General features: G+C 52.0%; 4 protein-coding genes across 4 annotated transcripts; 1 reads left to right on the top strand and 3 right to left on the bottom strand.

The window, feature by feature from the left end:
* Nucleotides 1-200: 200 nt before the first annotated feature.
* ALT_5567 (nucleoporin NUP145) lies at nucleotides 201-9,861 on the bottom strand (the record flags this gene model as incomplete). The annotated part of the gene is made up of 8 exons (XM_033554670.2): nucleotides 201-825; nucleotides 913-2,040; nucleotides 3,004-3,083; nucleotides 3,147-4,823; nucleotides 4,879-5,115; nucleotides 5,278-9,047; nucleotides 9,408-9,500; nucleotides 9,765-9,861. The coding sequence occupies 8 exons, from the start codon at nucleotides 9,859-9,861 to the stop codon at nucleotides 201-203; spliced, it is 7,707 nt and encodes a 2,568-aa protein (XP_033410561.2).
* Nucleotides 9,862-11,159: 1,298 nt separating this feature from the next.
* Nucleotides 11,160-13,462, bottom strand: ALT_5568 (acetate--CoA ligase; the record flags this gene model as incomplete). Its single annotated transcript, XM_033554669.2, has 6 exons — nucleotides 11,160-11,222; nucleotides 11,275-11,549; nucleotides 11,604-11,733; nucleotides 11,793-12,053; nucleotides 12,112-13,356; nucleotides 13,424-13,462. The coding sequence occupies 6 exons, from the start codon at nucleotides 13,460-13,462 to the stop codon at nucleotides 11,160-11,162; spliced, it is 2,013 nt and encodes a 670-aa protein (XP_033410560.1).
* Nucleotides 13,463-16,997: 3,535 nt separating this feature from the next.
* On the bottom strand, nucleotides 16,998-17,943 carry ALT_5569 (uncharacterized protein; the record flags this gene model as incomplete). The annotated part of the gene is made up of 2 exons (XM_033554668.2): nucleotides 16,998-17,743; nucleotides 17,808-17,943. 2 exons carry the CDS (start codon nucleotides 17,941-17,943, stop codon nucleotides 16,998-17,000), a joined length of 882 nt encoding a protein of 293 aa, XP_033410559.2.
* Nucleotides 17,944-19,517: 1,574 nt separating this feature from the next.
* ALT_5570 (C2 domain protein) lies at nucleotides 19,518-23,427 on the top strand (the record flags this gene model as incomplete). The annotated part of the gene is made up of 5 exons (XM_033554667.2): nucleotides 19,518-19,835; nucleotides 19,892-19,927; nucleotides 19,980-20,354; nucleotides 20,411-21,898; nucleotides 21,952-23,427. 5 exons carry the CDS (start codon nucleotides 19,518-19,520, stop codon nucleotides 23,425-23,427), a joined length of 3,693 nt encoding a protein of 1,230 aa, XP_033410558.2.
* Nucleotides 23,428-23,914: the final 487 nt, after the last annotated feature.

Consider the following 23,914-nt stretch of genomic DNA (forward strand, 5'->3'; position numbering starts at 1 on the left):
ACTGTTCTTTATCTCTTCCTTGTAAAGGTTGCATAGCTAGCAAGAAAACCAATCAACCTCTTGAAGCAAATTAGACAATATCATCGTGTCTGACAGGCAGAAAAAGCAACCATATTTCGACACATTCGCTGCTCTCCCACCTTTTGCGGCTTAAAAGTCGTTTTGTGTCAAAGCAAACGTCAATCAGAAAAGATCTCAATTTAATTGTCCGAATTCGCCTCGTTCTCATCTCCGTGCGCCTCCTTGTTCTCGCTTGCGGCCTTCTGAGTCTCCTTCTCCACCTGTTTCTGATCCAGCTTGGTGAGCCTTGCCAGTCGCCATTTCATGCCGTGGTGGTACTCCACCCACAGCAGGCCTAGGCCAACCAGCATCAACAAGCCCCAGAAGACAAAGCACCAGCCCCAGCCCATGGCGCTGAGCATATGGTCAATCACAGCGGCACCGACGGCTCCCAGCCAGCATCGAACGAGGTTGGATGCCGCAGACGCGGTAGACGCTCGGTCTGGGAACAGATCCACCATGAGTGTGTTCAGTGTATTGAGGGAGGCGATGAAGCTGAATCCGATGATGAACTGCAGGATAAGGGGTGCCGCCAGCGGCGCTCCCTGCTGAAGGACCCAGCCGTACGGGATGAAGGCAGCTACACCGAGAGCCATGAGGGGAAAGAAAGCCTGTAGACGTGCCTTCTCGATAGGGAAGCCCCGTAAATCGTCACCCTTCTTCCGATCCACTGGCATGCCTATTTTATGAGCAATGCGACGATAGTTGAAATCCAGCAGCTTGCCGTTGAGAATGGCTGCGATGCATGAACCGACTCCGAGAGGGCTATGATTTCAGGAGACAGATATGGTCAGCATATCTCTGGTTGTCTGACAAGCCATTCCCAGGAGCGGATCAATAGGTTGCACTTACATGTAGCAAAGACCAATTTGAAGGTCATTAAAGCCATAGAGCTTGCCAAAGAGGTTGGGTGTGCTTGTCAAGAGCGCAGTGTTAGCCAACATGGCCAATCCGACGTAGGAGACCACGATGAATGCATCTTTTTCCAGCAAGATCGCGAAGGCTTTGAGTGGATTCGGGAACGAAAGCTTGTGATGTTCGCGTGCTTGGTTGAGATTGGCTCTCTGCTCCTGATGAGCGAGACGTTCTTCGGCTGTCATCTTCTTTAGTCGGCGGCGTGCGGCCAAGTACTGAATGAGAGACATCCTCCACCATTGATTGGGAGGGACACTGCCATTCCCGACGATATTGCGATTGGTCTCAGGCATCGTGATCATGAACACGACCAGGTAGCCACCACTGATGATGACCAGGAACCAGAAAACACTTCTCCAACCGAGAAACTTCGCCAAAATACCTCCAATGACTGGCCCAAGAGCCGGCGCCACCATTACACCCGCGGACACAGGTCCAATGAAGCTTCCTCTCTCCGCCGCCGTTGCAATGTCCGCTACAACCCCGTAGCCAAAGGCAATGGTGCCACTGCTACCTGCGCTTTGGATACAGCGAAGAACCATCAGCGCCGCGTAGCTATTCTGCAACGCGAGTCCGATGTTCGCAGCCAGGTAGACAGTGAAAGCAAGAATGTATGCCGGACGACGACCTCCTGAGTCGGCGAAAGTGCCGATGAAGCTCGGAGCCAGACCCTGCAAGATCAGGTACGTGGTGATGGTGAGATTGATCAAGGCAGTAGTGAGATGGTAGTTTTTGACAAGCGTCGGCATGACGGGGAAATAGATCTGGGCGGACAGGGGAGAGAAGAATGACGCCATGGAGATCATGAAGACGATGAAGCGCTTCTCATTCTTACTAAAGGCCGAATGAGCTTCACCCTCGGTTTCGTCGTCTGCCTGCAGGGTCGTGGCCTTCTGAGTTTCAAGAGCAGAAGGATCCGAGCCTGAAGACCCCTGTGCCGACTTGTCAACATGGTGCTGGATCACATTCTCGCCGTCGTTGGAAGAAGAGGAGGGCGCGACTCTCTCCTCCTGAATTTCGCGCACTCCGCCAGACATTGTCGAAGATTCAATGCTCGTGCGATGTCTATAAGAAAGAGATTAGCCCTCAGAGGGAAACGCAAATGCCGAGCCAGGACAAGGGTACAGGCATCTGCTTCGCGGTATTGCGCTTATTCCCAATCTTTCTCTCCTTCTCTGCTTCCGCCCCTTCTTGCAAGAGCCAAGGATAGAGACGCCCTCAAGAACTGTGGTCTCGTGTAGAGAAAGCCGGACACTTGTATACGTTGGCAGATTCCACTGATTATGTTGCGCTCTTAAAGTACGTATCCAGGTCGTTGATCGCTGACTGGCAAAGGAGACAAACAGCGATGCACCTAGCCAGGCACAGGACTGTGAGAAAGGGCTTTGGCAAGAAGACAAGACAAGACCAAAGTGAGGAAGACTGTGTGGTCTCCTTTCAGTCGAAGCTCTGTGTCGCCTTTGCGCAACGGGGGACCGGTATCACTGGCCAGAACCCCAATCAAGACAAAAGCCGGAACCGGGCCTGAAAGCCTGAACCGGGGGGGGGGGGTCGGCCACCGCGCTTTCCTCTTTCTCTGTTTTCATAATGAGCACAGAATGACGAGCAGATCAGGCAGGCACGATTCATGATTACCTGAGGCATCTATTGAAGCATCTACTCTAAGGTACACTAGAGACACACTAGAAACACCATGCTCGATTAGATCTAACAGTAAAACAGGGTAGTGAGATACACGCAAAAGAGTTGGAAAACCACGACTTCGTAAAACTGACTCAGTTCCCTTTCTGAATGACACGCTGCATGCTGTCTTTCGAATCCAAGCAGTAGCGTAGAGAACCCACTTGCAGGCAGAGCTGCCGTAGCAACTGGCACATCCAAGAAAGCGAAAGTGAGTGAGGACAATCAAAGTAAATGCCATCAAAGTCACCTCAGGGCCACAAATGCACACATATCTTTCATAATACAAACGACCTCCTTGCTTTTTTCCCTCTTCAATAACCTCCAGCCATGATAGTATTGTAGTACCTCCGACTCATCTCTGCTGTTTGCATGATGCGCGCATCGCCAGTCAGAGGTAGGTTGAGCACAGAGGGCAACTCGATCGCCTGTTGTTCGTCAGTTATACTTGAATCAGGCAACAGTAGCGTTGAGACAGATACGGTACTTACACTGGCGTCCTCACGTGTAGTCCAACCGGCTACGGCTCGGCTCATTTCCTTGAAGGCGACTCGAGCCTCCAACCCTTCCACTCCAGACCCCTTGCCAATCGTCTCACCCATCGTTACAAGCGCATTAACTAAACGGCTCAGCCGACTAGGATCACGCTTTCCATTCTTGGCAGTGACAAGGCGCAGGAAATCGTCGTAGATTCCGCCGCCGCTCGCCCAGCCTTGGACCTTGCGTTCCGGTCCCTCGCCAAAGCCCGAAATCAATGCCTCCAGAGTGGCGTAGTCCCGTTCAATAACCGCAGTTGGTCCAACGACGCGGCAGAAAGTGGAGTGTGCATCAGTCCAGTTCTTACCACGGATGAGACAATCCACCTCTCGGGCGACATCGCCGCTATCACGAGCAAACAAAGCCTTCGCACCCCAAATCCAGGCCTCGGGAAGCTGCAACTCTGTGGTGAGATACTGCCAGGTGGCATCTGGTGTGCCCTCTGCAGTCACTGGGTCGGGTAAGGAGGATGCGAAGCGTGCCAACGTTTCCTTGACAGCACGTTCACGATCCGACGCTTGAGAGAGATGGAGCAGAACAAACAGTGCTTGCCCAAGCTCCCCACTGGAACTAAGCTCCCAAGCGTAATCCCACACCAATTGGTCAGCCCGCAACGCGTTGATCTTGAAACTGTCGTGTTGTCCGACAACGGCCGTGAGTAGCTGATACAGCTGGAACGGTAACCGGTTAGAGAGTTTGTCACCCGTGACAGACTCAGGAAGCAGGGCAGCCGGGAATTCGACTGCTGGCAAATCAGAACTCTTGGTAGCAGCAGTAGTACCCGAGTAGACCTTCAGTAGAACCCAGAGAGGAGATTCCCGACCCAGAGTGTCCGATGCGGCACGCGACACAACATCTCCCTCCAGGCGGGACGCAGGGTAAGGAAACGCAGATTCGTCCCCGCTCCTCAATTCTTTGGCGAATTTCAGAACGGCGTTTTCGATAGGCTCGTCATCGGCAATACCATACCACAAACGAAGACCAAATGCTTGGAACCAGTCCAGCTCGAATCGCTCAGTGAAGGAAAATGTAGATGCACGATCCTCCAAGGCGCCACCGGATTTGCCCTCACTGCGGAGTGAGTTGCCAGCCAGAAGCTCGTACAGAGCTCGGACCGGTTCGGTCATCTCGGAATAGACGTTGTGCTGGCGCCACATCTCAATCTGTCTCGTCATGTCTGATCTAGTCGTGGCATCTCGACCAATTTGCGAGACCAGTGTAGCCAGATGAAGATTTTGGCTCGCAATCAGAACTTTGCACGCCTCTTCGACTCGGTGAGAACACAAAAGGTGGACAGCTCGTTCCTCAGAAGATTCAATCTTATCCAGGTCATGAGCGTGTCTCTCGCGCACGATGCTCTCCCATAGGCGACCGAGTCGGTCCTTCTTGATGCGTTGGAGGTACTTTGGGCGGAGTTGAGGCGGCACCCCAGCAGAGATATCATCTTCAATCTCATCGTTGAACAAGATGTTGGCCAACTGCCAGATGAGTCTTTCCTGGTCCGATTGTGTGGAGCTCAGCGATGTCTGCGTGAACTGTCCAAAATCGGCCTTAGCCAGACGAGCGAAAGGAATGCCTTCAACGCGCTGAATGTGAGATTGCTTTCTTTGGGCGTCAACCATCCCGCTGGGCTACGACTCCGTCAGTATGCGAAATATCCTAGGAGTGTACAGAATCGGTCCATACCTCGCTGTCTTTCTTGAACGCCATCACCTTAATGTGTCTCTCTTCGCTGGTGACAGAAAACTTTTCCTCCCAACGGGTACCTGTCTGAGGAGAAACTTCGGCCATGTCGTTCCTGGCGCAAATAATTGAATCCATTGGGCCCCAGCGCGGCTTGAAGGAGTGGTGAAAGGCCAGGTCGTCCTCGTTCAATTCATTCGATTCGCCAGCGAAGGTTTTGGGTTGCTTGTTATAAGGCCACTATGAGTTGAAGAAGAGGATTAGTCAATATTCCACTATAAATCAGTTGTGATTGGACTATCTGTAATGACCGCGTGCAGCGGACAACGTCTAAAATACATCATCCTAAAAAGCAAATCGTAAAGGCAACCAACAGATAGCAATGAATCAAGGGAGTCAAACCTCAAAACCTTTCGGCTGTGCCGGCTGCGCCTTCAGAGGAGATTGCCCCTGCTGCTTACGCGGCTGCTGGAACAAAGAGTTCATCAGATCGATGCTCGTCGCGAATCCTTTCTGGCGGTTGTCGGTAACAGATTTCTTCGGCGTGTCGTCGTGAAGAGGTCGGTCTGTAAAGGCATTTGTTTGTATTTCGCGTAGTGCATCCCGGTTTTGCTTCCTTGGACTAATTGTCCGCTGCAGCTGTTCGGCCCAGTCGCCGCTAAGATTCAGACGCGCCTTTGAGGGAGTTTCCCAAGGTCTCAACGAGGGTTGGGTGTTGTCAAGGTAGCTGTCGGTACTGTTGGCATCGTCGTGCTCCACGGTATGATCAAGGTTGGGAAAGGTGCCCGCCATATCCATTTCCTCACCTTCATCGAATTCAACATCTGATTCGCCAGACTGCTGGCTCTCGGTGACGTCGTCGCCATCCTGCTCAGTAGTTGAACCCGTGGAGCCGTCCCCTAAAAAAGACTCATCCTCGTCCACAGAAGCCTCGTCCTTGTCTCCGATTGTTTCCATCACTTGATTACCAAATGCCCCGGGAACCATCTTGCGCTTCTTGAAATCGAAAGTGTCGTCCTCGACCCCGGCCACAGATCCAACAAAGGAGTCGTCAGTTGTGTATGTGGAGGTTGGCTCCGAGCCCACAGTGTTCGCGAGATTGGCGGGAGTCTGGGCCTTCGGAGTCGGAGTGTCAGGAGCAGCACTCAAAGTGCTTTGGTTGAGGCTCTCACCTTCATCATCGCTATCATAATCAAGACCATAGGTGGTGAAGTGGGGGACCTTGAAGATCCAGGTTCCCGTCTCCGTCTCGTAGTCGATAAACTCGGTATTGTGCACCTTTCTCAGGCGGTCGACATGTTTCTCGAAAAGGGGCCCGCTTGTAAGGGGTGAAGGTGACTTCTTGTCCCTGCCTCTGGGCCACGAGTTTTCTATCCGTAGAATGGATGGCACATTCAAACCCTTGCCCATCGGAGGCTTGATTGCTTCATCGGGGTACACCGTGATCTTCCGCACGCCGATTTCCACAAGCCCGCCGAAAATCTGGTCCAGATCGATGGTCGTCAGATCGACAGGCTCATCAAAAGTTACCTGACCACAACGTTGACGGCCGACAGTGAAGCCAACAACATGCTTGAGGTCTTCACGGCTCATCTTACTGAGCTCGGCACGGGAGGGTTTCATCCAGTACTCGCCAGGTTTGGGGTCACTGCCAGGAACGAAGGGAAGTCTGTTGGAGCTGTCGGTGATGGCAGCATGCTCAGAGTCTTCTGGAACAGAGGGAAGATCTTTGCTACGAACAGATTCCATCTCCGGACGGGCAACCATGTCGGTGGACGCCTTTACGCCGTTGATTCCGTTGACGCTTCCAGGCTTGCGAATCGAGCGCAGGAATCCAAGCTCCTCCGGGGTAGGTTCCGGGCTCTCAGATGCAACAGGAACGATTTCTCCACCAGTTGTGGCGTCAGGAGCCTTTGAAGATGAAGCATCGAAGCTCACTCGCTTCTTCATTTTGTCGGCCGTCTGAGTAGCATCCTCGCCATTAGTGATAGGAGCTGCGGGAGTGCTTGCGGGACGTGCGAACAGGTCGTTGCGCAAGGACCGATCGATGGTCAGGCGCTTCAGGCTTCCACTGGACAAGCGAGAAGTACCAGAAAGGGCGCCGGGGGACAAGACACTGTCAGTCTCTGGGTCGAAGGTCTTGCGCAGGTTGCTTGTCGAAAAGCTCTTGCTAAAGCTACCCCGTCCAAGGCTGCCACCAACACTTCCACGAAGGCTGCCGCCTAAGAGACTGCTTCCCAGGCCAGTAGGGGTGCTAGTAGTGCTGGAGGGTGAGCCGTAAGTGGAGTAGGAAAATCCGTATCCCTGGCGCTTTGGGGGTGTGATAAGACGATTCGCCGCAGTTGGCGTAATCTTGTAGACGGGCAGTGGAGTGCGCTGTTTTTGCTTGATCGACGAAGACAGCGGTGTGGCGAGGGGGCCAGGGCTTGGAGCACTAGGAGCAGGCAAGCCGGAGAAGATGGACTGATTGCCATACGGATTGCCATCGAGCAAAGAAGCCTGCAGGCTTCCAGGAACAGGCTGCTGTGCCTGCTGCTGTTGCAGTGGTTGTGCCTGTTGGGTTGTGCCAAAGAGGCTACTGGTGCCGAGGCCACTCTGCTGTTGTTGCCCCTGAGTGTTGCCGAAGAGCGAAGAACCCGCGGTCTGAGCAGTTGTACCTTGGCCCCCGAACAGAGAGCTACCGGTACCAGTGCTGCCGCCGAAGAGGCTGGGCTTCTGTTGCTGCTGAGCTTGGCCACCACCAAACAGACCGCCTGCACCTGTCTGTTGATTCTGGGTCCCTCCAAAACCTCCGAATGCGCTAGTGCCTGTACCAGTGCCAGTCGTTCCCCCGCCAAACAGGCTCTTTTGGCCTTGTTGCTGATTTCCACCGAAAAGAGAACTTGTTCCAGTTTGCTGAGCATTACCCCCGAAAAGCCCACCACCTGTCGTCTGCTGCTGAGGCTGTTGAGCGTTCTGACCGAAAAGGGAAGTGCCCGTGGTACCAGCTGTACCGCCACCAAAGAGGCCGGTGCCAGAAGGCTGCTGCTGTTGGGTGGTCGCGCCGAAACCGCCAAATAATCCCTTGTTCTGCGTCTGGTTCTGAGCCTGATTCTGCTGACCGAACCCACCAAACGCGCCCGTGCCGCCAGTCTGCTGCTGACCGCCAAATGGAGAGGAGGCCGCGGCAGTACCACCGAACGGACTGGCCGTGCTGGTATTCTGCGTACCGAATCCGCCGAACCCGGTGCCCGTACCAGTTGTAGCGGTGCCAGTACCTCCGCCGAACAAAGGCTTAGCTTGCTGTTGGGTGTTGCCGCCGAATAACGAGCCTCCCGTTCCTGTTCCCGTTCCAAATCCAGTTGTTCCAGTTGGCGTTGAACCAAAGCCGCCAGTCGTGGCAGTGGTACCGCCGAACAGGCTGGGCTGAGACGTTGTGGAGGTTCCTCCGCCGAACAGGGAGGTTGCTGGTTTGGCGGCTCCAAACAGAGGGTTAGTGGAGGTAGAGCCAAATCCGCCAGTAGTCTGGGTCGTGCCAAATGCGGAGGGCGCGCTGGTACCGGCGCCGAATGGCGAAGACGTACTGCCAAATCCAGCGGCCGGTTGCGCTCCAAAACCGGATCCACCGAAGGCTGAGGTTCCAAAAGCCCCGGCCTGTCCGCTTCCGTTTCCGAACCTGCGACCCTGGTTATAGTCACCCAGTCGCAGCTCCTCGAAGGAATATTTGCTGTATGGTTGCTGGAAGGAGATACTTTGATAGTGGTTGGTCACATTGGAACTGCTATCCTTCTCCGTGAAGGGACTGAATGGAGTGCTACCGGTTCCTTCACAGGGAGGCACTGCTTGTTGAAATGCAGTTCCTGTGCCACCGCCAAAGCCAGCAGCGCCTCCGAAACCGCCTCCTGTTCCGAAGCCACCAGTAGTACCGGCGGTGGCGGTGGTGCCAAAGCCTCCAGCAGGCTTGTTGCCGAACAGTCCACCACCGGTTGTTCCAGTGCTTCCAAAGCCTCCAGTGGTTCCTGTAGTTCCTGTAGTTCCTGTCGAACCGAAGCCACCAAATCCAGTACCGCCTGTGGTGGAAGTTCCGCCGCCGAAGAGACTACCACCGGTTGTTGTACCAGTGCCAAAACCGCCAGTGCGATTCTGGCTCCCGAATAGCGAGTTCTGTTGGTTTTGTGTATTTGTTCCAAAGCCTAGAAATAAAACCCATGTCAGTACCTGAAGATGAATTCCTCTTGAAGAAAATGGCAAAGCATCAAGGATTGAAACAGTCCGTCCTCGGACAGGGATCCCATTTAAGCCTTGGAAGTAACGATCCTGGACAACTCAACACACGCGAACCATATCAAGTAACCCAGAAGTGGAGAGTGTGCGACTTGGACCCTTGAGTACTGGCTCAACTGGTAAGTAACGCAACTACGGTCGCAGTCCACTTTCTAAAACTGCGAGACGACTCCGACCAAAGGAGCGCAGAACCCCGGGATCTGTCCAAGGATGGGACGCAGAGAAGAGAAGAACCGCTAAGCTGATGAACATCGTCATTGGGCACCTACCTCCGCCGGAACCAAAGCTACTGGAGGTGTTTCCAAACAGGCCACCGCCTGATGTGTTACCGCCACCAAAAGGGGACGAGGTGGATCCAAAGCCTAGATGACGGGGAAGATGCGGTCAGAGACTGTAGTCAAGCTGCGATTCCTTCTCTTGTGGCTACTGCGTCGCCCTTCGTCGCGAGTCATCCGCGGGGTGGTGGCGAGATCCAGTGGTTGTGAGAGACCGTCGCGGGTCGACGTCAGAGGCACCAACATAGTCCTGGGCTGAGATCCCAAGCAAACGAGGCAAGACAAACAAATTAAGAATGACGGGCGGGACATGGGTAATATCGCAGCACGACGATGGATCACAAGACCTACCTCCTCCAGAAGTTGTACCACCAAAGCCAGAGCCGGCGCCGAAGCCAGAGCTCTGCTGGGCGTTTTGTCCAAATCCTCCGAAGCCACTGAAAGACATGATGATTGACGACGTTCTTTGAGGATTAAGAATTCATAAGTTGAGAAGCGATCGTTGACCGAGTTACTAGAGAGATGCTGAAGGTAAATAAACGGCTAGAAAGGTGATCTATCGCGACGCCTTCGCACGAAGTCGAGATTCGAAAAGATAACTTGCGAGTCAAAGTGGCTTCGACGCGCAAGAGGAGGGAAGCTCACAGAAAGTTTGTGTTTGTTTTAAGCTTTTCTCTCGGATCGCTCGCTCTGCTTTTTATAGGGGCGAAAAAGTCAACCCTAGCTAAAGACGGCTTGTAAAAGACCGTCAAAGCCAGAGAGCGAAGGATCTAAAGAGATGGTGGCAATGGGGGTAGGAAAGATGGCAAGGAGTACGGGGGGAAGGGAAGAAGTGACGCGCAGAGGTCAAGAAAAAGAGGAAGAAAGCTGCCCCAGAGCGAAGTGAGATGGGAGACAGCCCGGAAGTTCAGTGGACTGCCTGTTGCGGTTTAGCCTCCGAGGCGCCTTGGTCGCCTATGGTACTGTAGTAGTTGTTACTTGTATGACCATTCAATACTCACTACTCACTACAAAGGTATCTGAACTGGGAAAGTGAGCAGGAGAAAAGTCATTCAAGAGTGAAGTAGATTATGATTTAGTAGTAGTTGCCCCATGGTAAGTGTCCCTTATTAATACCCAATTCAACGGCGGAACATTTGCAGCGTTGTCAACCATTAGTCATGTGACCATAGACGCCTGATCAGGCAGTCTCCAGGCATCTCTAGCGGATTACTGCACTCCACAGTAGATGAATGGATAATCTCAATAGACATTACGAACAACAACAACATCGAAAACCCGTCTCTTCAATAAGGCCATTGTTGCCTTTGGACTACATAATTCCGATGATAATATTCTTTAACACTACAGCGGTTTCCGTCTCTCGTCATTGGCTGTAATGAACTGACTCGACATGTTCTTCATGTTTCACGCCCCATTTATATTACTTGTACCGGTCATTCTTATGCGATATTCCATAGTGGAAGAGGCGACAACAGGCTCCATTCCCTACAAGGCGCACTGGGACATTTGAAGATGTGTAATATATATAGATAAAATGACCATGGCTAAAATTTACGCCAAATTTCAAAGTGGGTACAACAGGGAATCACGGTATAAGAAAAGACGGCTCTGCTCCTGATAAACGTGGGTTGAAACATCAGTTCAACGTGCTAAAAAGTTCCCTTCCTTTGATTCATTTTGTTTTCCAAACGCTTCTCTGGTTCATGGCTCTTCTGTCATCGATAGTCGTGTCATCATTCAAACCTACTTGGCTCGGGCAGCATGAACGGTCTCAATGATCTTGTCGACCACGGAAGGATCCGACAACTAGGACTCGGTCAGCAACAGATAGGAATCAAATGCAGGTCGAGCAACTCACGGTTGATGTATCACCCAAGCTATCTTCTTCACCGCTCAGAATCTTCCGTAGGATACGGCGCATAATCTTGCCACTGCGAGTCTTGGGGAGGTCTTCTACGACGTAAACCGCCTTGGGTGCGGCAAATGGACCGATTGACTTGCGGACTTGCATCACAAGATCCTTGCGGACTTGCTCGGTGGTCTCGTTGCCGTCCTTGAGAGAAACGAAGGCGTTGACAGCTTGGCCAGTGAGTTCATCGGCAATACCGACGACAGCCGCTTCGGCAACCTGGTCTGTAGCGACAGTTAGCTTGCGACAGCCACATAAGATTCTCCAAAGCTACTTACGGTGTTCAAGAAGAGCGGCCTCGATCTCAGCAGTAGACAAACGGTGCCCAGAGACATTGACCACGTCGTCGACACGACCGCGAATCCAGTAGTATCCATCGTGGTCACGGCCAGCGCCATCTCCAGTGAACTACAGCAGTACAGTCAGCCAAACGCCCTTGCAGAAATCGTACAAATGAAGCATCTTACGTAGTAGCCCTTGTAGACGTTCAGGTAAGTGTCCATATAGCGCTTGTGGGCACCCCACACGGTCCGGGCCATGCTGGGCCAAGGCTGCTTGAAAGCAAGAACACCCTCGACATCATTGCCAGAGATCTCCTCGCCGGAAACGGGGTCGATGATAGCGGGCTCAATGCCGAAGAAGGGCAAGGATGCACTGCCTGGCTTGGTGGGAGTAATTCCACCGAGGGGAGTGATGACGTGCGAGCCGGTCTCAGTTTGCCAGTAGGTCTGTTTCAAGCATTAGTCATGGAGTACGGGGGTTGAAAAGGGGTCTGCAAGTCCTTACATCGCAAATGTGAGCTTCCTCCTTTCCGACCTTCTCGAAGTACCACTTCCAGACCTCAGCGGCAATTGGCTCACCGACGGAGCCCAGGATACGCAGCTGCTCCATCTTGTGGTGGATGTGCTCATCGCCGGCACGCTTCAGCAGACGCAGAGCTGTGGGGGCGACATAGAACTGAGTGACCTTGTGCTTCTCAATGACATCCCAGTAGCGGGAGAAGTTGGGGTAGGCGGGAGTGCTTTCGAAAACAACAGTAGAGCAACCAAGAAGAAGAGGCGCATAGACGACGTAGGTGTGTCCGGTGATCCAGCCAACGTCACCACCGCAGAAGAAGCGATCGTCGTCATGGATGTCAAAGACGTACTTGCCGGTCATCGCGGCACCAAGGAGGTAGCCGGCAGTAGTGTGCATAACACCCTTGGGCTTACCCGTGGAACCAGAGGTGTAGAGGAGGAAGAGAGGGTCCTCGGAGCTCATCGACTCAGGAGCGAGATAGCAGGGGTACTTCTCGACCTCCTCGTGCCACCAGATGTCACGGCCTTTGGTCCAGGGGACTTCAGCACCAGTACGCTTGTAGACCAGCACACTGGTAACATCGGGGCACTGCTTGAGGGCCTCATCGACAATGCGCTTGGTGCCAATCACCTTGCCACCACGCTTACCCTCGTCTGTGGTGATAACGACCTTGGATCCGGCATCAAGGACACGATCACGCAGGGAGTCCGAGGAGAAACCAGCGAAGACAACGGAGTGAACGGCACCGATACGGGCACAGGCGAGGAAAGCCACAACGGCTTCAGGAATCATGGGAAGGTAGATAGCGACAGTGTCACCCTTCTTGACACCCTGCTGCTTCAGGACCCAGGCAACGCGGGAGACTTCGCGGAGGAGCTCGCCGTAGGTAATGATGCGGCCCTCATTAGGCTCATCGGCCTCGTAGATGATCGCGACCTTGTTAGGGTTCTTGATGGCATGACGATCCACACAGTTAAATGAGGCATTCAAGCGACCTTCGACGAACCAGGCATTGTCGCCATTCTCGAGCGAGCCGACGTGAGTGGTTTGGAAGTCTTGATCGAAAGTGAGCAGCTCACGGGCCATGCGGGCCCAGAACGTGTCAGGGCTACGGATAGACTCGTCGTATAGTTTCTTGTACTCGTCTAAATCTTTCAAATGAGTCTTCGAAGGGTGCTTCTCATAGAAAGCTTTGGGGACGTGGAAAGTGTCGACATCGTGGGCCTCGAGCACCTAAACAATGTTATTAGCCCGCAGGCCGAAAAACTCCCGAGAGGAATCCGAGGGGAATTTTGCTCACCACGGCCGGCTTTGGGGGCTTAACGTCGCCGTCAGACATGTTCGCGAGCTCTCAACAAAAAGTGTTGAGCTTCAACCGATTGGAATATGGAGACTTCAGGAGAAAAGAGAAGAAAGGGGAGTTGGTGGACGAGAAAAGATGCTAAAGATGCGGGGGTCAGCTTTTGTGAGCACCGAAAGCATGCAAATACACGTGAGCTAGAACAAAGGAAATAAAGCTAAGCAATTGCAAAAGCAGTTAAAGACAGTAGTAGTGCAGCCGAAGGGCTGTTGGCTCTGGTGGGGTAAAGCTGAGCCGATGCTACCTACCGTAGAGTGGGAGAGAGCTAAGGTAGGGAGGGGCAGTAGCAGTAAGGTAGTAACGTATCACTCTACCCGGGAGTAGGATATGGACCACCTTCGACACGAGAGTATACGGAAGAGGGGAGAGATTAGGATAAGGAGTAGAAGGACGAAGGAAATAATAGAAAATAAAAGCACTGAGGAGAAGATGGGAAGGCCAGGCCGTTATATCTATTAGCGGTTCAGTACTATTGTTTGGTGTGAGAAGACGCTAAAGAGGATAAATAATGTTGAGGTCCCGCTCCCCGGGTGTCCGGTGGTCGGTGGAGGCAACAAATGGTTTATCCCTAGTCTTAGTTACTACTGTCTAAGAATTAGATGCATTTGATCGCTCTGTAGGATAATAGGTCGGATTCTCACGCCAAGGATCCATACGACTTCTACGGCCTTGGGAGTTTGGAACTTGGGGAGATTCATCTCCTTCCGGGCGACCGACCTGACAGCTGACCAGTGACAGCATACCTGACGACCGATGTGAATGAATGAAGACTTCTGTCCATAGTAGCAAAAATACATTCTAATGCATTCTTATCTTCGTCAACTAACACTGATGGTAGATAACTACAATAATCTCATGTGCTCAAAAAGCTGCCTAGCTACGAAGTGCTTACTCTCATTCTCCCGAATCTCCAGGTTTCGACCTCGCCCTGGCCCGGACGCATCCAGAAAATGGGCTCGGCCATGCGGGGCTTGACAGGTGATCGTTCCGTTGCTCCGGGGAAGGGATTTGGAGGGTGGGATGGGTTTATGGGCAACCCAAGACGAAAACAGCCCTCTAGCTACAAGTCTTGGGCAATAAGAATTGCTGGAGAAGGCCTGTAAGTGCTGGTTATTGGTTCATGTCGCTTGGCAGTTCTCACTTGCCTACCTTGGGATACATGAGGTAGTTACCCCGCCACAATTATTTTCATGCGGATATGCTTGTTATATCATCAATCTGCAGAGTCCAATAAACAGGTGCCATCATCATGATTGCGAATCCTTGAGCATACTTGCCTTTTGAATAGTTAAAGGGGCAGGTCAAAGTCCGCTATCAATGGAACTAACTGACTACTTGGAGGGGTAGATACCTGGAATCTACTCCGTGGTGATGATCTACGGACTGAATTTCTAATGGAACTAACCTTACCCTTAGTAGTACCTAAGCTCACTAAGTCGAATTTTCGTAATTTCCATCATAACACTCGGGTTGTAACGCCGTAAGCATGCGGGGAGAGCCATAAAGTTTCTTAGGAAATTTGTGCCTTTGATCAAATCAGTCCACATTGGCAATTAGGTGTTGAACACATCAACTCTATATCACATAGTAAATATTTCGGTCTAGACATTCCTAGTAACTAGACTATTTCTATGAGGGATACTGTTCTCGTCTCTTCCGGAAACGAGATTTCTGAGTACCTGACAAACAAGGCCATTTAGACTGAACTCATGCAGCTAGGAAAATCAAAGAGCAGGCGGGGCCGGTGGATGTTAAAGATGGACTGTTCCTGTTAGGTAACTCTGGGAGTCTAACTAGATTACTTCCCTAGCAGCACCACTGGCTGTACTTTCCCAAGTTGATCAACTCTAGGCCTCTGTAACTCTACGCCAACGTGATTGAAAAAAAAGGGTTGACTCACAGACTGACGGATTGGTGCTTGTCATGGCTTCTTGGCGGCTTGAACCCGGGCATTAAAATAATTAAGCACAGATGGCGGGGAAGATGGGTGCCCCTCCAAGGCTCCTAGACTTCTCGGGCTCAAGATTTATCATTATTCGACTTCTTCGCAACTGGAGTGAGAAACTGAGGAACACGAATATCATTATCTCGGCTACGACTTCACTGATAAAATAGATCTTTCCGCTCGGCTCGATTGAATACGGTCGCACGGAAGCTCGGGCATTAGTCTAAGGGTACACGATGCCATGTACTACTTAGGCCCGAGGTTACGGTATACGCTCCGTAGGCAGTTTGTGATTCGGATATATCTGCTGGTTTTCCTTTCATCCTGTTCAGCTCAGTTCTCACGTAGATGAGGTCAACCGTCTTTGTGGACACCGTTGTGATTTCGAGACAACTCGGTTGCGTTAGCCTCCTTCCAGCCATGCCTAGTACCTGACGGCCTCTCGTTAGATGCTTTAGCTCGCCCACGTTGCAGGCCTCTAGTGCACCCTCCTTCCCCTGACTTGTCTGTCGGTGCATGGACTGGCATCCTGGCGATGTTACGTCCCTGAGACATGGGACCAATGGAACATATCCCATGATACGCAACCTCGCCATGTACTCGATCAGAGAGCCAACTGCTTCCATTTTGACGCCGTACGTTAACGCTCTTCCAGCAGTTCAGGCACGTTCCCAAAGACTTAACTACGGAAGCGAGTACTACTTTACATAGGAAGCCGTGCAATAGGAATACGTACTCTCAACCATAATTCCCCCACCTAATCCTTGACAGCAATCTACCGCGGTTGCTTTAGCAGATGTGCCGGCGTCAAATCACCATTCGGTCAAATTATCACTGCCTTTGAAAAAAGAGAATTTTCACTGCCCCTATAAGCAATCAGTCGTATTATTTCCTCCTCCCTGGTCCCCAGTCGTCTTTACTTTAGTCCAGGTTGGCCAACCATTCGTATGTTCGCAACTCGGCCTCCGAAGATAACTGATAGACACCCCAGTCTGACGCGCTTGAATATGCAATTATTCCGCTCACCGGCTGCTACGTAACCGACGATATCCTTGTTGATCTTAACCTCTGGGGCTCTAAGTTGTCTAGTAGTGATACGCGGACTGGTCGAGACACCTGCCGGCTCCATCAGACATGCTTTGTACCTTGCTGGTCACTTGGCATAGAAGGAAATCGATCAACGGCTACTCCGTAGATGCTACGGTCATGATAGATTGGGTGCTTAGCACTTAATTTTGCAGAAATACTCGTTTATCGTTATCAGGACAAGGTAAGTTGAGGTGGAATTATGGACTCATTATTGCTGGCAGCCCACCGCTCCATGGACAAGTACCAGTGTCGCTACCTATTCAGGGCATTGAGTGCGAAGCACTCTTACGCAGTAGGTAAGTCATAGATTGGAAGTGTTTATGCTTACGGACTACCCGAATCTCAATAAAATTCGTAATCAAATCATCATGCACAAGAGAAACGCTTGAGCCTGTTTCGATGCATTCGTAAGCTGCGGAATAACTCAAACCCACTAGTCAATGAGGACCGAACGCCTCGACTCAATCAGGCCATGGCTAGCTAAGAAGCCAGCCAATCTCGATGCCACCAAGCGCTCATCCCAAGCAAGAATAACACTATACTGCCGTCCTGGATAATGTCCCTGAACAACTGAATCCACATCCCAGGCCCAGCCAGTCCCCCGCCCCTGCTCCTTAGCATTATCCTCGCCCCGCTCAGCACCATCTCCCCCGTCGTGAAGAGGACGAACGGGTTCCGGGCCGTCGCAGGAGGCGGCGGCTGGCTTCCATAGGTCGCGACAGACGCGCTGATAACCACGAGGAAGTAAACCCCTAAGACAACGGAGAAGAGTACATGCAGCGCCTTCCACACCCAGATCTCCCGCTTCTCCTCGTCCGTCTTGGGTCGTGTCGCTGCGCCGAGCATGCTCGAGACAAACGGCGGGAGGCCAAGGGCGGATGCCAGTTCTGCTTGCGAGACTCCGGGCCTGGCGGCGCCGCCTTCGCCTGCGCCTTGGTCCAGCCCTGGCATTCCACCCGCCATCAGGGAGTTGAGCAGTTTCATCGTGGGGTCTTCATCGGGGCCTTCCTGGGCTGCAGGCGGTGCATTTTGGCGCAGGAGGGCCCGGATATACTCCTGCTGTGCTTGGAGGTCTTCTGCGGGTTGGTCCTCGACGCTGGCAGTTGGTCGGACGGGTGCTGGTTGTGTTTGACGAGGCGCTCCTGTTTCGGGGACGGAGACAGGTGCAGGAGGCTGCGGTGAGGGTGAGGGCGAGAGTGATGGGGCGGAAAACGACTCTTCACGAGCTGGCAGTAGCAAGACGAATCAGTACGGGAGATAGACGAGAAAGCAAGGCATAAATGTTCGTACCACTTTGCGGTGTCCGTCCGCTCAAGCTTGTAATCTTGTCCAAGCGTGCTGCACCACCTTCGCGAATTTTGGCCTCACGGCGCTCACGGCGCAGCCTGGCTGCTCGTTGAGCCGGCGACTCTTCTGTAGAGGACATATTCAGGCTGTGAAACTCGGCGATGGCTGATGAGGATGTCCAGATGCTGAGGCGTGACGGACGTTCTCGAGCCGATCTACCGCGACAAGGGAGGTATTTTAATTTGCAGAATAAGGAGCTCTGAGTTCCCACTGCAACTTCAAAAAAGCGAAGGCTTGATGGGTGGTGAGATTAGAAAACGCTGGCCACTATTATGTGCCAGTGTGGATTGACATCTGACACTTGACACAACAAAGTTGTCAATTATCCGCCGCTGTGGCGCAGTTCAGCATCGCTGTGACCTAATATGGACAAGTGCAGAATTGCAATTGTACCTTAATGCCCATAACCTCTGCAATCGCCACTACTTAAGAGCGAAGATCTCTAAACTGACATTGTTATATTATGGAATGTCTGTTTCGCTTTGCTCTATTATGACATTCGAATGTCGATTTCTCAATCGCCTTGTGGTGATCATATCTTCAGCCACAGGCCATCAACATAAGATCATCAAACTCCAATGCATGTAAATGAACAAGCCAAGTACAGAAATTATGAATCATACTTATGTATAAAGTATTCTACTGGTAGAAATATATATTGCGCATTCATGTTGAATTCTAAGCGATTGCGCATTTGTACTCTGGCTGGAGGTAACAACCCGACTATGTATAGCACATCCCCCATTCATATATTAGGAAATACTGGCATCCACTTCAAGTGGAACTAGAGGTCCAATGATAAGTCGCAAGCTTATACCATCCTAAGAACAATAGTAAAGTACCTGTATCCCTTCAAGAATATGTTCTCAATGTGTGCCATGCACAGGCATCATCGTTAAGTGCGGTGACATCACCGCATCACATACTAAGGTACTTGTCTCTTCCGGCCCTCTAGAGAGATATATCCTCGCCCCAGATGAGAAGCAATTCATCACAAGCTGAATCAAACGGCAATGCAGAAGCGCATGTAACTTGCTTGAATGCTCTGTCCTTGAGATAACCAAAGTTACAGCGATTCATGATGGTCGAAATGATGCTAAATGCCAAGACATCCAATCTCGTTTCTATGACGAAGCATCCAGATTCCAAGTCAACAGCAGGTCACCGCATCACCCCACAGTCTACATCTACACGCTGACTCGCCAGCTGGAGCTCTAGGCACTCTAAAGCAAGATGTCGGGGAGCTCCGTAGATCATAGGGCAATGACCTCTTGTTTTACGGATCAGCCTTGGACGCGTCCAGACTCAATTGGCAGCTGTTTTGGTTCCCTCCCTCCACAATGACGTAGTCCTCAGAGCGTATCAGCATTCGCTGTACCACTCACTACAGGGCTATTTGACTCTTCGAGATGCCTTGTTAGTTCAATTTCCTGTCTTCTTGTTCGATGTCTATGCTATCACTGTCAGAAACTGCCATTGAGAATCTCCCGCGACTCTCTTGTGTCAGCTTCAATCTACTTTGTATACCCTTCGTCCAGAACACCTCAAACTCAATTGGAATAGGATGAGAGCTTCCTTTCGGTATTCATACTACAAGCCATAAACGTCTTTCTTCACTTCTCCAGTTTGATCAAGACTTGACCGGCATTAAAAATGGCACCAAATCCCAATAGCAAGGGGGGGTCTACTTCCCCACAGCAACATCGAGTTGGGGAACCTTGGAGCGGAACCAACCCCGTTCCGACCATCTCTAAGTTTATGGAGCGCCTCAGGAGTGAAGAACAGCAACAGAAAGAATATGAGGAGGCCCAGACTGCCAGAGAACGACAGACCGAAGGTGGTGCTAGTCCCCATCAACCGCGGAAGAGGGCCAAGGGAAAGACTCGCAAAGTGAGAGACCCAGTTACCGGCAAAGATATGGAGGTAGAGGACCAGGACGAACACTCAATGGACACCGTGAAAGATCCCAAGGTAATCCGATCCGCTTCATGAGACGCCAGGTGAACTTCTGCTAAATTATCTTCTAGTTGGTCGTCCCCAATGCCAATCTGGGAAAGCCAACAGTAAGTCCTTGAAGGGTAGTTGTGCCGGATTGTGTCTGACGTGGCGATGCAGGAAGTCAAAACCGATGCACACCAGGACCTGTCCGAATACAAAGAGAATCAGGATGTGACCGCACCACCTGATCCCATCGCTGAAGGCACCACGTCCGACGTGCCGATCCACGGCGAGAAAACAAATATTCTGTTTCACCCTACACCGACGATTTCCTACAAGCCTATGTTTGATCAGTTAGAGAAGCGCGCGACCGGAGTGTGTTTGGGGCTTTTTATTGGTGTACTCTTCCTCGGTCGTGTTTTTGGTGGCTCGCTATGGGGTCTCATACCCTTGGCCTGTTGCACTACAACTGGGATTTGGTTGTGGATGAAAGAGGTCATTCGGAGTGGCCGTGAAATGGAATGGAGCAGTGAGCAGCTACGAGGGCAGACAGTACGATTCTCCGCTCTGCGTATGTCTAGGGAATTTTTACTAACGAAGCTAACCAGGCTACGGCCAACTTATTGCCGGAATCTGTCGAATGGATGAACACGTTCCTTGGCGTCGTCTGGGGCCTGCTGAACCCCGATATGTTGGCGCCCGTCGCTGATACTATCGAGGACATCATGCAAGCTTCTGCGCCTAGTGTTGTGGAGAACGTCCGTATCGCTGAAATCGACCAAGGAAACAACCCTATACGGATTCTGAGCATGCGGGCTCTTCCAGACGAGCACGTGCAGCAACTGAAAGACAACATCCGCGAAGAGAACAAGAAAAACAAGGATCCTCAGGAGGCAGCAGCTGCTGAAGAGGGTGGCAGCTACTACAACCTCGAAGCTTCTTTTGCATACCATGCAAAGCCGAGTGGCCAAAGTGCTTCCTCCAAAGCACGTAACATGCATATGCAGGTTATATTCTTCCTGGGAATCCAGGGTCTATTCGGAGTGCCTTTCCCGGTGTTTGTGGAATTGATTGAGATGGTTGGAACTATACGCCTGAGACTGCAGATGATGCCAGAAGCTCCTTTCATGAAGGAGGTTACCTACAGTCTTGTTGGCATTCCGCATATCAGAGCCGGCTGCATGCCGATGGTGAGACATGGTATCAATATCCTCAATCTACCGCTGATCTCCAACTTCGTCAACTATGCCATAGGCGCTGCCTGCAGCCTTTTCGCAGCACCCAAGTCAATGACCATGGATCTGGGCATGCTCCTCAAGGGTGACGATATCATCAAGGAAACCCAGGCAATCGGTGTGATGTGGGTTCGGATTCACCGTGCCGTTGGTCTGAGCAAGCAGGATAAGCGTGGCACCCATGGCGGCGGAAGTGATCCTTATATCAACCTCTCCTTCTCCAAATACGGCAAACCTATGTACTGCACCCGTGTGATTACAGATGATCTGAATCCGATCTGGGAAGAGACTACAGCTTTGCTGGTCACCCCGGAACTAATCAAGGTGGATGAGAACCTCAGCGTTGAACTGTGGGACTCAGATCGTAACACAGCCGATGACATTGTCGGCAAAGTGGAACTGCCCATCCGGGAAATGCTGGCACACCCAGGTTGCATGTATCCTCAAGTCTCCAAGCTGCAGGGTCTGAACGACGGTAGCGAGATGCCCGGTGAGCTGCATTGGGAAGTTGGATTCTTTGGAAAGCCGAAGTTAAGGCCGGAATTGAGAACGGATGGCAAGAGGAAAGACCTTCCGGAGAATCTTCAAGACATCCCCGAGTTCCAGGACGAGAAGGGCACTATCATTACCGAAGAAGAAGATGCGATCACTCACACGCCACCCGATCCATTGTGGCCTAGCGGTATCCTAAGCGTTGTGGTTCATCAGATCGTGCACCTGCAACTTGCCAATATTAAAGGCACTACCGGTAGTCGAAAGGGAAGGGAGTACGAGCCGGCAAAGAATTACGGCGAAGGCACTGAAGAGGAAGGCAAAGACTTGCCCACCAGCTATTGCAAAATTATGCTCAATGATGAGCTGGTGAGTGATTTCCGACGCTTCTACCCTAGAATCATAGCTAATGTCTCGCACAGGTATACCGGACTCGAGCCAAAGCACTTAGCTCCAAGCCCATATTCAACGCTGGTACCGAGCGATTCGTCCGCGACTGGCGTTCATCAATGGTCACCGTGACCGTCAGGGATCAACGATATCGGGAGCACGACCCAATCCTGGGCGTGGTGCAACTGAAGCTTACCGACCTCTTCCAGAAGTCCTCGCAAGTCACCAGATGGTACCCTCTCGATGGCGGTGTTGGCTTCGGACGGATTCGTATCTCGCTGCTGTTCCGGCACGTCGAAACGAAGCTGCCCCCCAACATGCTCGGGTGGGATGTAGGCACGTTCCACTTCGTGTCAGACAAGCTTACGCTGCAAGGTTTTAACCATCGGGCTAAGATCAAACTGCGCACCGGTGGAAGCAGTGGAAAGATCCCGCGTGGCCAGTGTCATATCGAAGGGAACAACTCATACTACGACCTGACTAATGAAGACTTCCGTCGGAGCATTCGACTTCCGGTGAAGCATCGGTATCGGTCCCCCGTCGTATTCGAGCTGCACACGCAGGGCAAACACGGAGCTGCGGGTTACGCAGTGCTTTGGCTGCAACACCTCGTGGATAACGAGGAGACCGAAATCGACCTACCTATCTGGTCGACGAAGAATGGCAGCCGACTCACCCAGAACTACATCACCGAGGAAAACTGGAAAGCGAAGGAAGTACCTGGTTTGGAAGACCTCCATGAAATCGGTCGTCTGCAGCTTCGGGGCCTCTTCACTCCTGGTATCGATGACTCCCACGAGCATTACGTGGTAGACAGCAATTCCCGCGAGACCTTTGAAACATGGGAAGCTTGCATGGCCGAAGGCGTGCGGCCTCACCGAATCACCGCCGAGATCCCCGAGGACGTCGATAAACTTCATGAGCAGTCCCTTAGAGCCGGTCGTGACGTCTTGAAACATAGCCACCCCAGAGAGCGCAAGCGCTGGATCGACAAGCAGGGAAACGACTGGAGCGGTGCGTTCGGCGACGACCCCGCCGCCTATGTCGACTCCAAGGGCCGCAAGATCGCGGAGCCAGGTCGCGACCAACCCCCGCAAGACCCAGTCAACCCACCCCCCAAGGAGGTTGAGCCCACCGGGGCCGCGCACCCCAGCGATTATGAGGAGGACTCATCGGAGTCGTCATCAGAGGAAGACGCCCAGCCAGAGCAGCAGCAGGAGCAACAGCAGGAGCAACAGCAGGAGCAACAACAGCAGCAGCGACAACCTTCCGAACCTCATACCATCACGGCGCAGCCCAGCGAAGCCAGCTCAAGCAACGCCCCGTCGAAGCGGGCAGCCAAGCGCAGCGAACAGCGCCAGCAGCGCGGTCTGATGCAGTGGAAGCCGGCGCGCAACGCGGTGTTCGCACGGGATGAAGCCAAGTATGCATTGCGCAAAGTGAAGCACAAGTTCACCGGTAGCCTGAGCGGACGAGAGCCGGACATCGAGACCGAGACGGGACAGTAGTCTGTTGAATCATTTTTCTTTTGATTGCATGCACATGCATACTGCCACTCTATCATCATCTAACGAAAATGTCTCTTCGGGGTACATGGTACAAGATTGGTTTTGAATTGATTCCGGGATACCGTATTGTAGGTACTTGCTAAGTATGTCCATGAATATCCAATGCAAAGTAATTAGTCTTCAATCTGAGAGATACCCCAAGTGATAATTACGGTAATAAGGGTTTAAGCAAGGGTATCTGCAGGCCTATCACTTATCACAGCGGCAAGCAATCAGATCAGTCGAATAGCCTCTGCCAATGCTCCGTCCCGGCCTTAATTAACTGATTAGAGGGTGGGCTATTGCCTATCAGGCAATCTCGAGACGGATTCCTGTAGTCGATTGTCGTGATTGCCCACAAACACCTCAAAGAAGTGACACAGGACTGCATTTTTTTCACTGCGGGGTTTCAGACTTTCATCGAATTTGCCACTTATTACCAGTTACA

The sequence above is a fragment of the Aspergillus lentulus genome (assembly GCF_001445615.1).
Source record: "Aspergillus lentulus DNA, contig: Alt09, strain: IFM 54703, whole genome shotgun sequence".
NCBI classification, from domain to species: Eukaryota; Fungi; Ascomycota; class Eurotiomycetes; order Eurotiales; family Aspergillaceae; genus Aspergillus; species Aspergillus lentulus.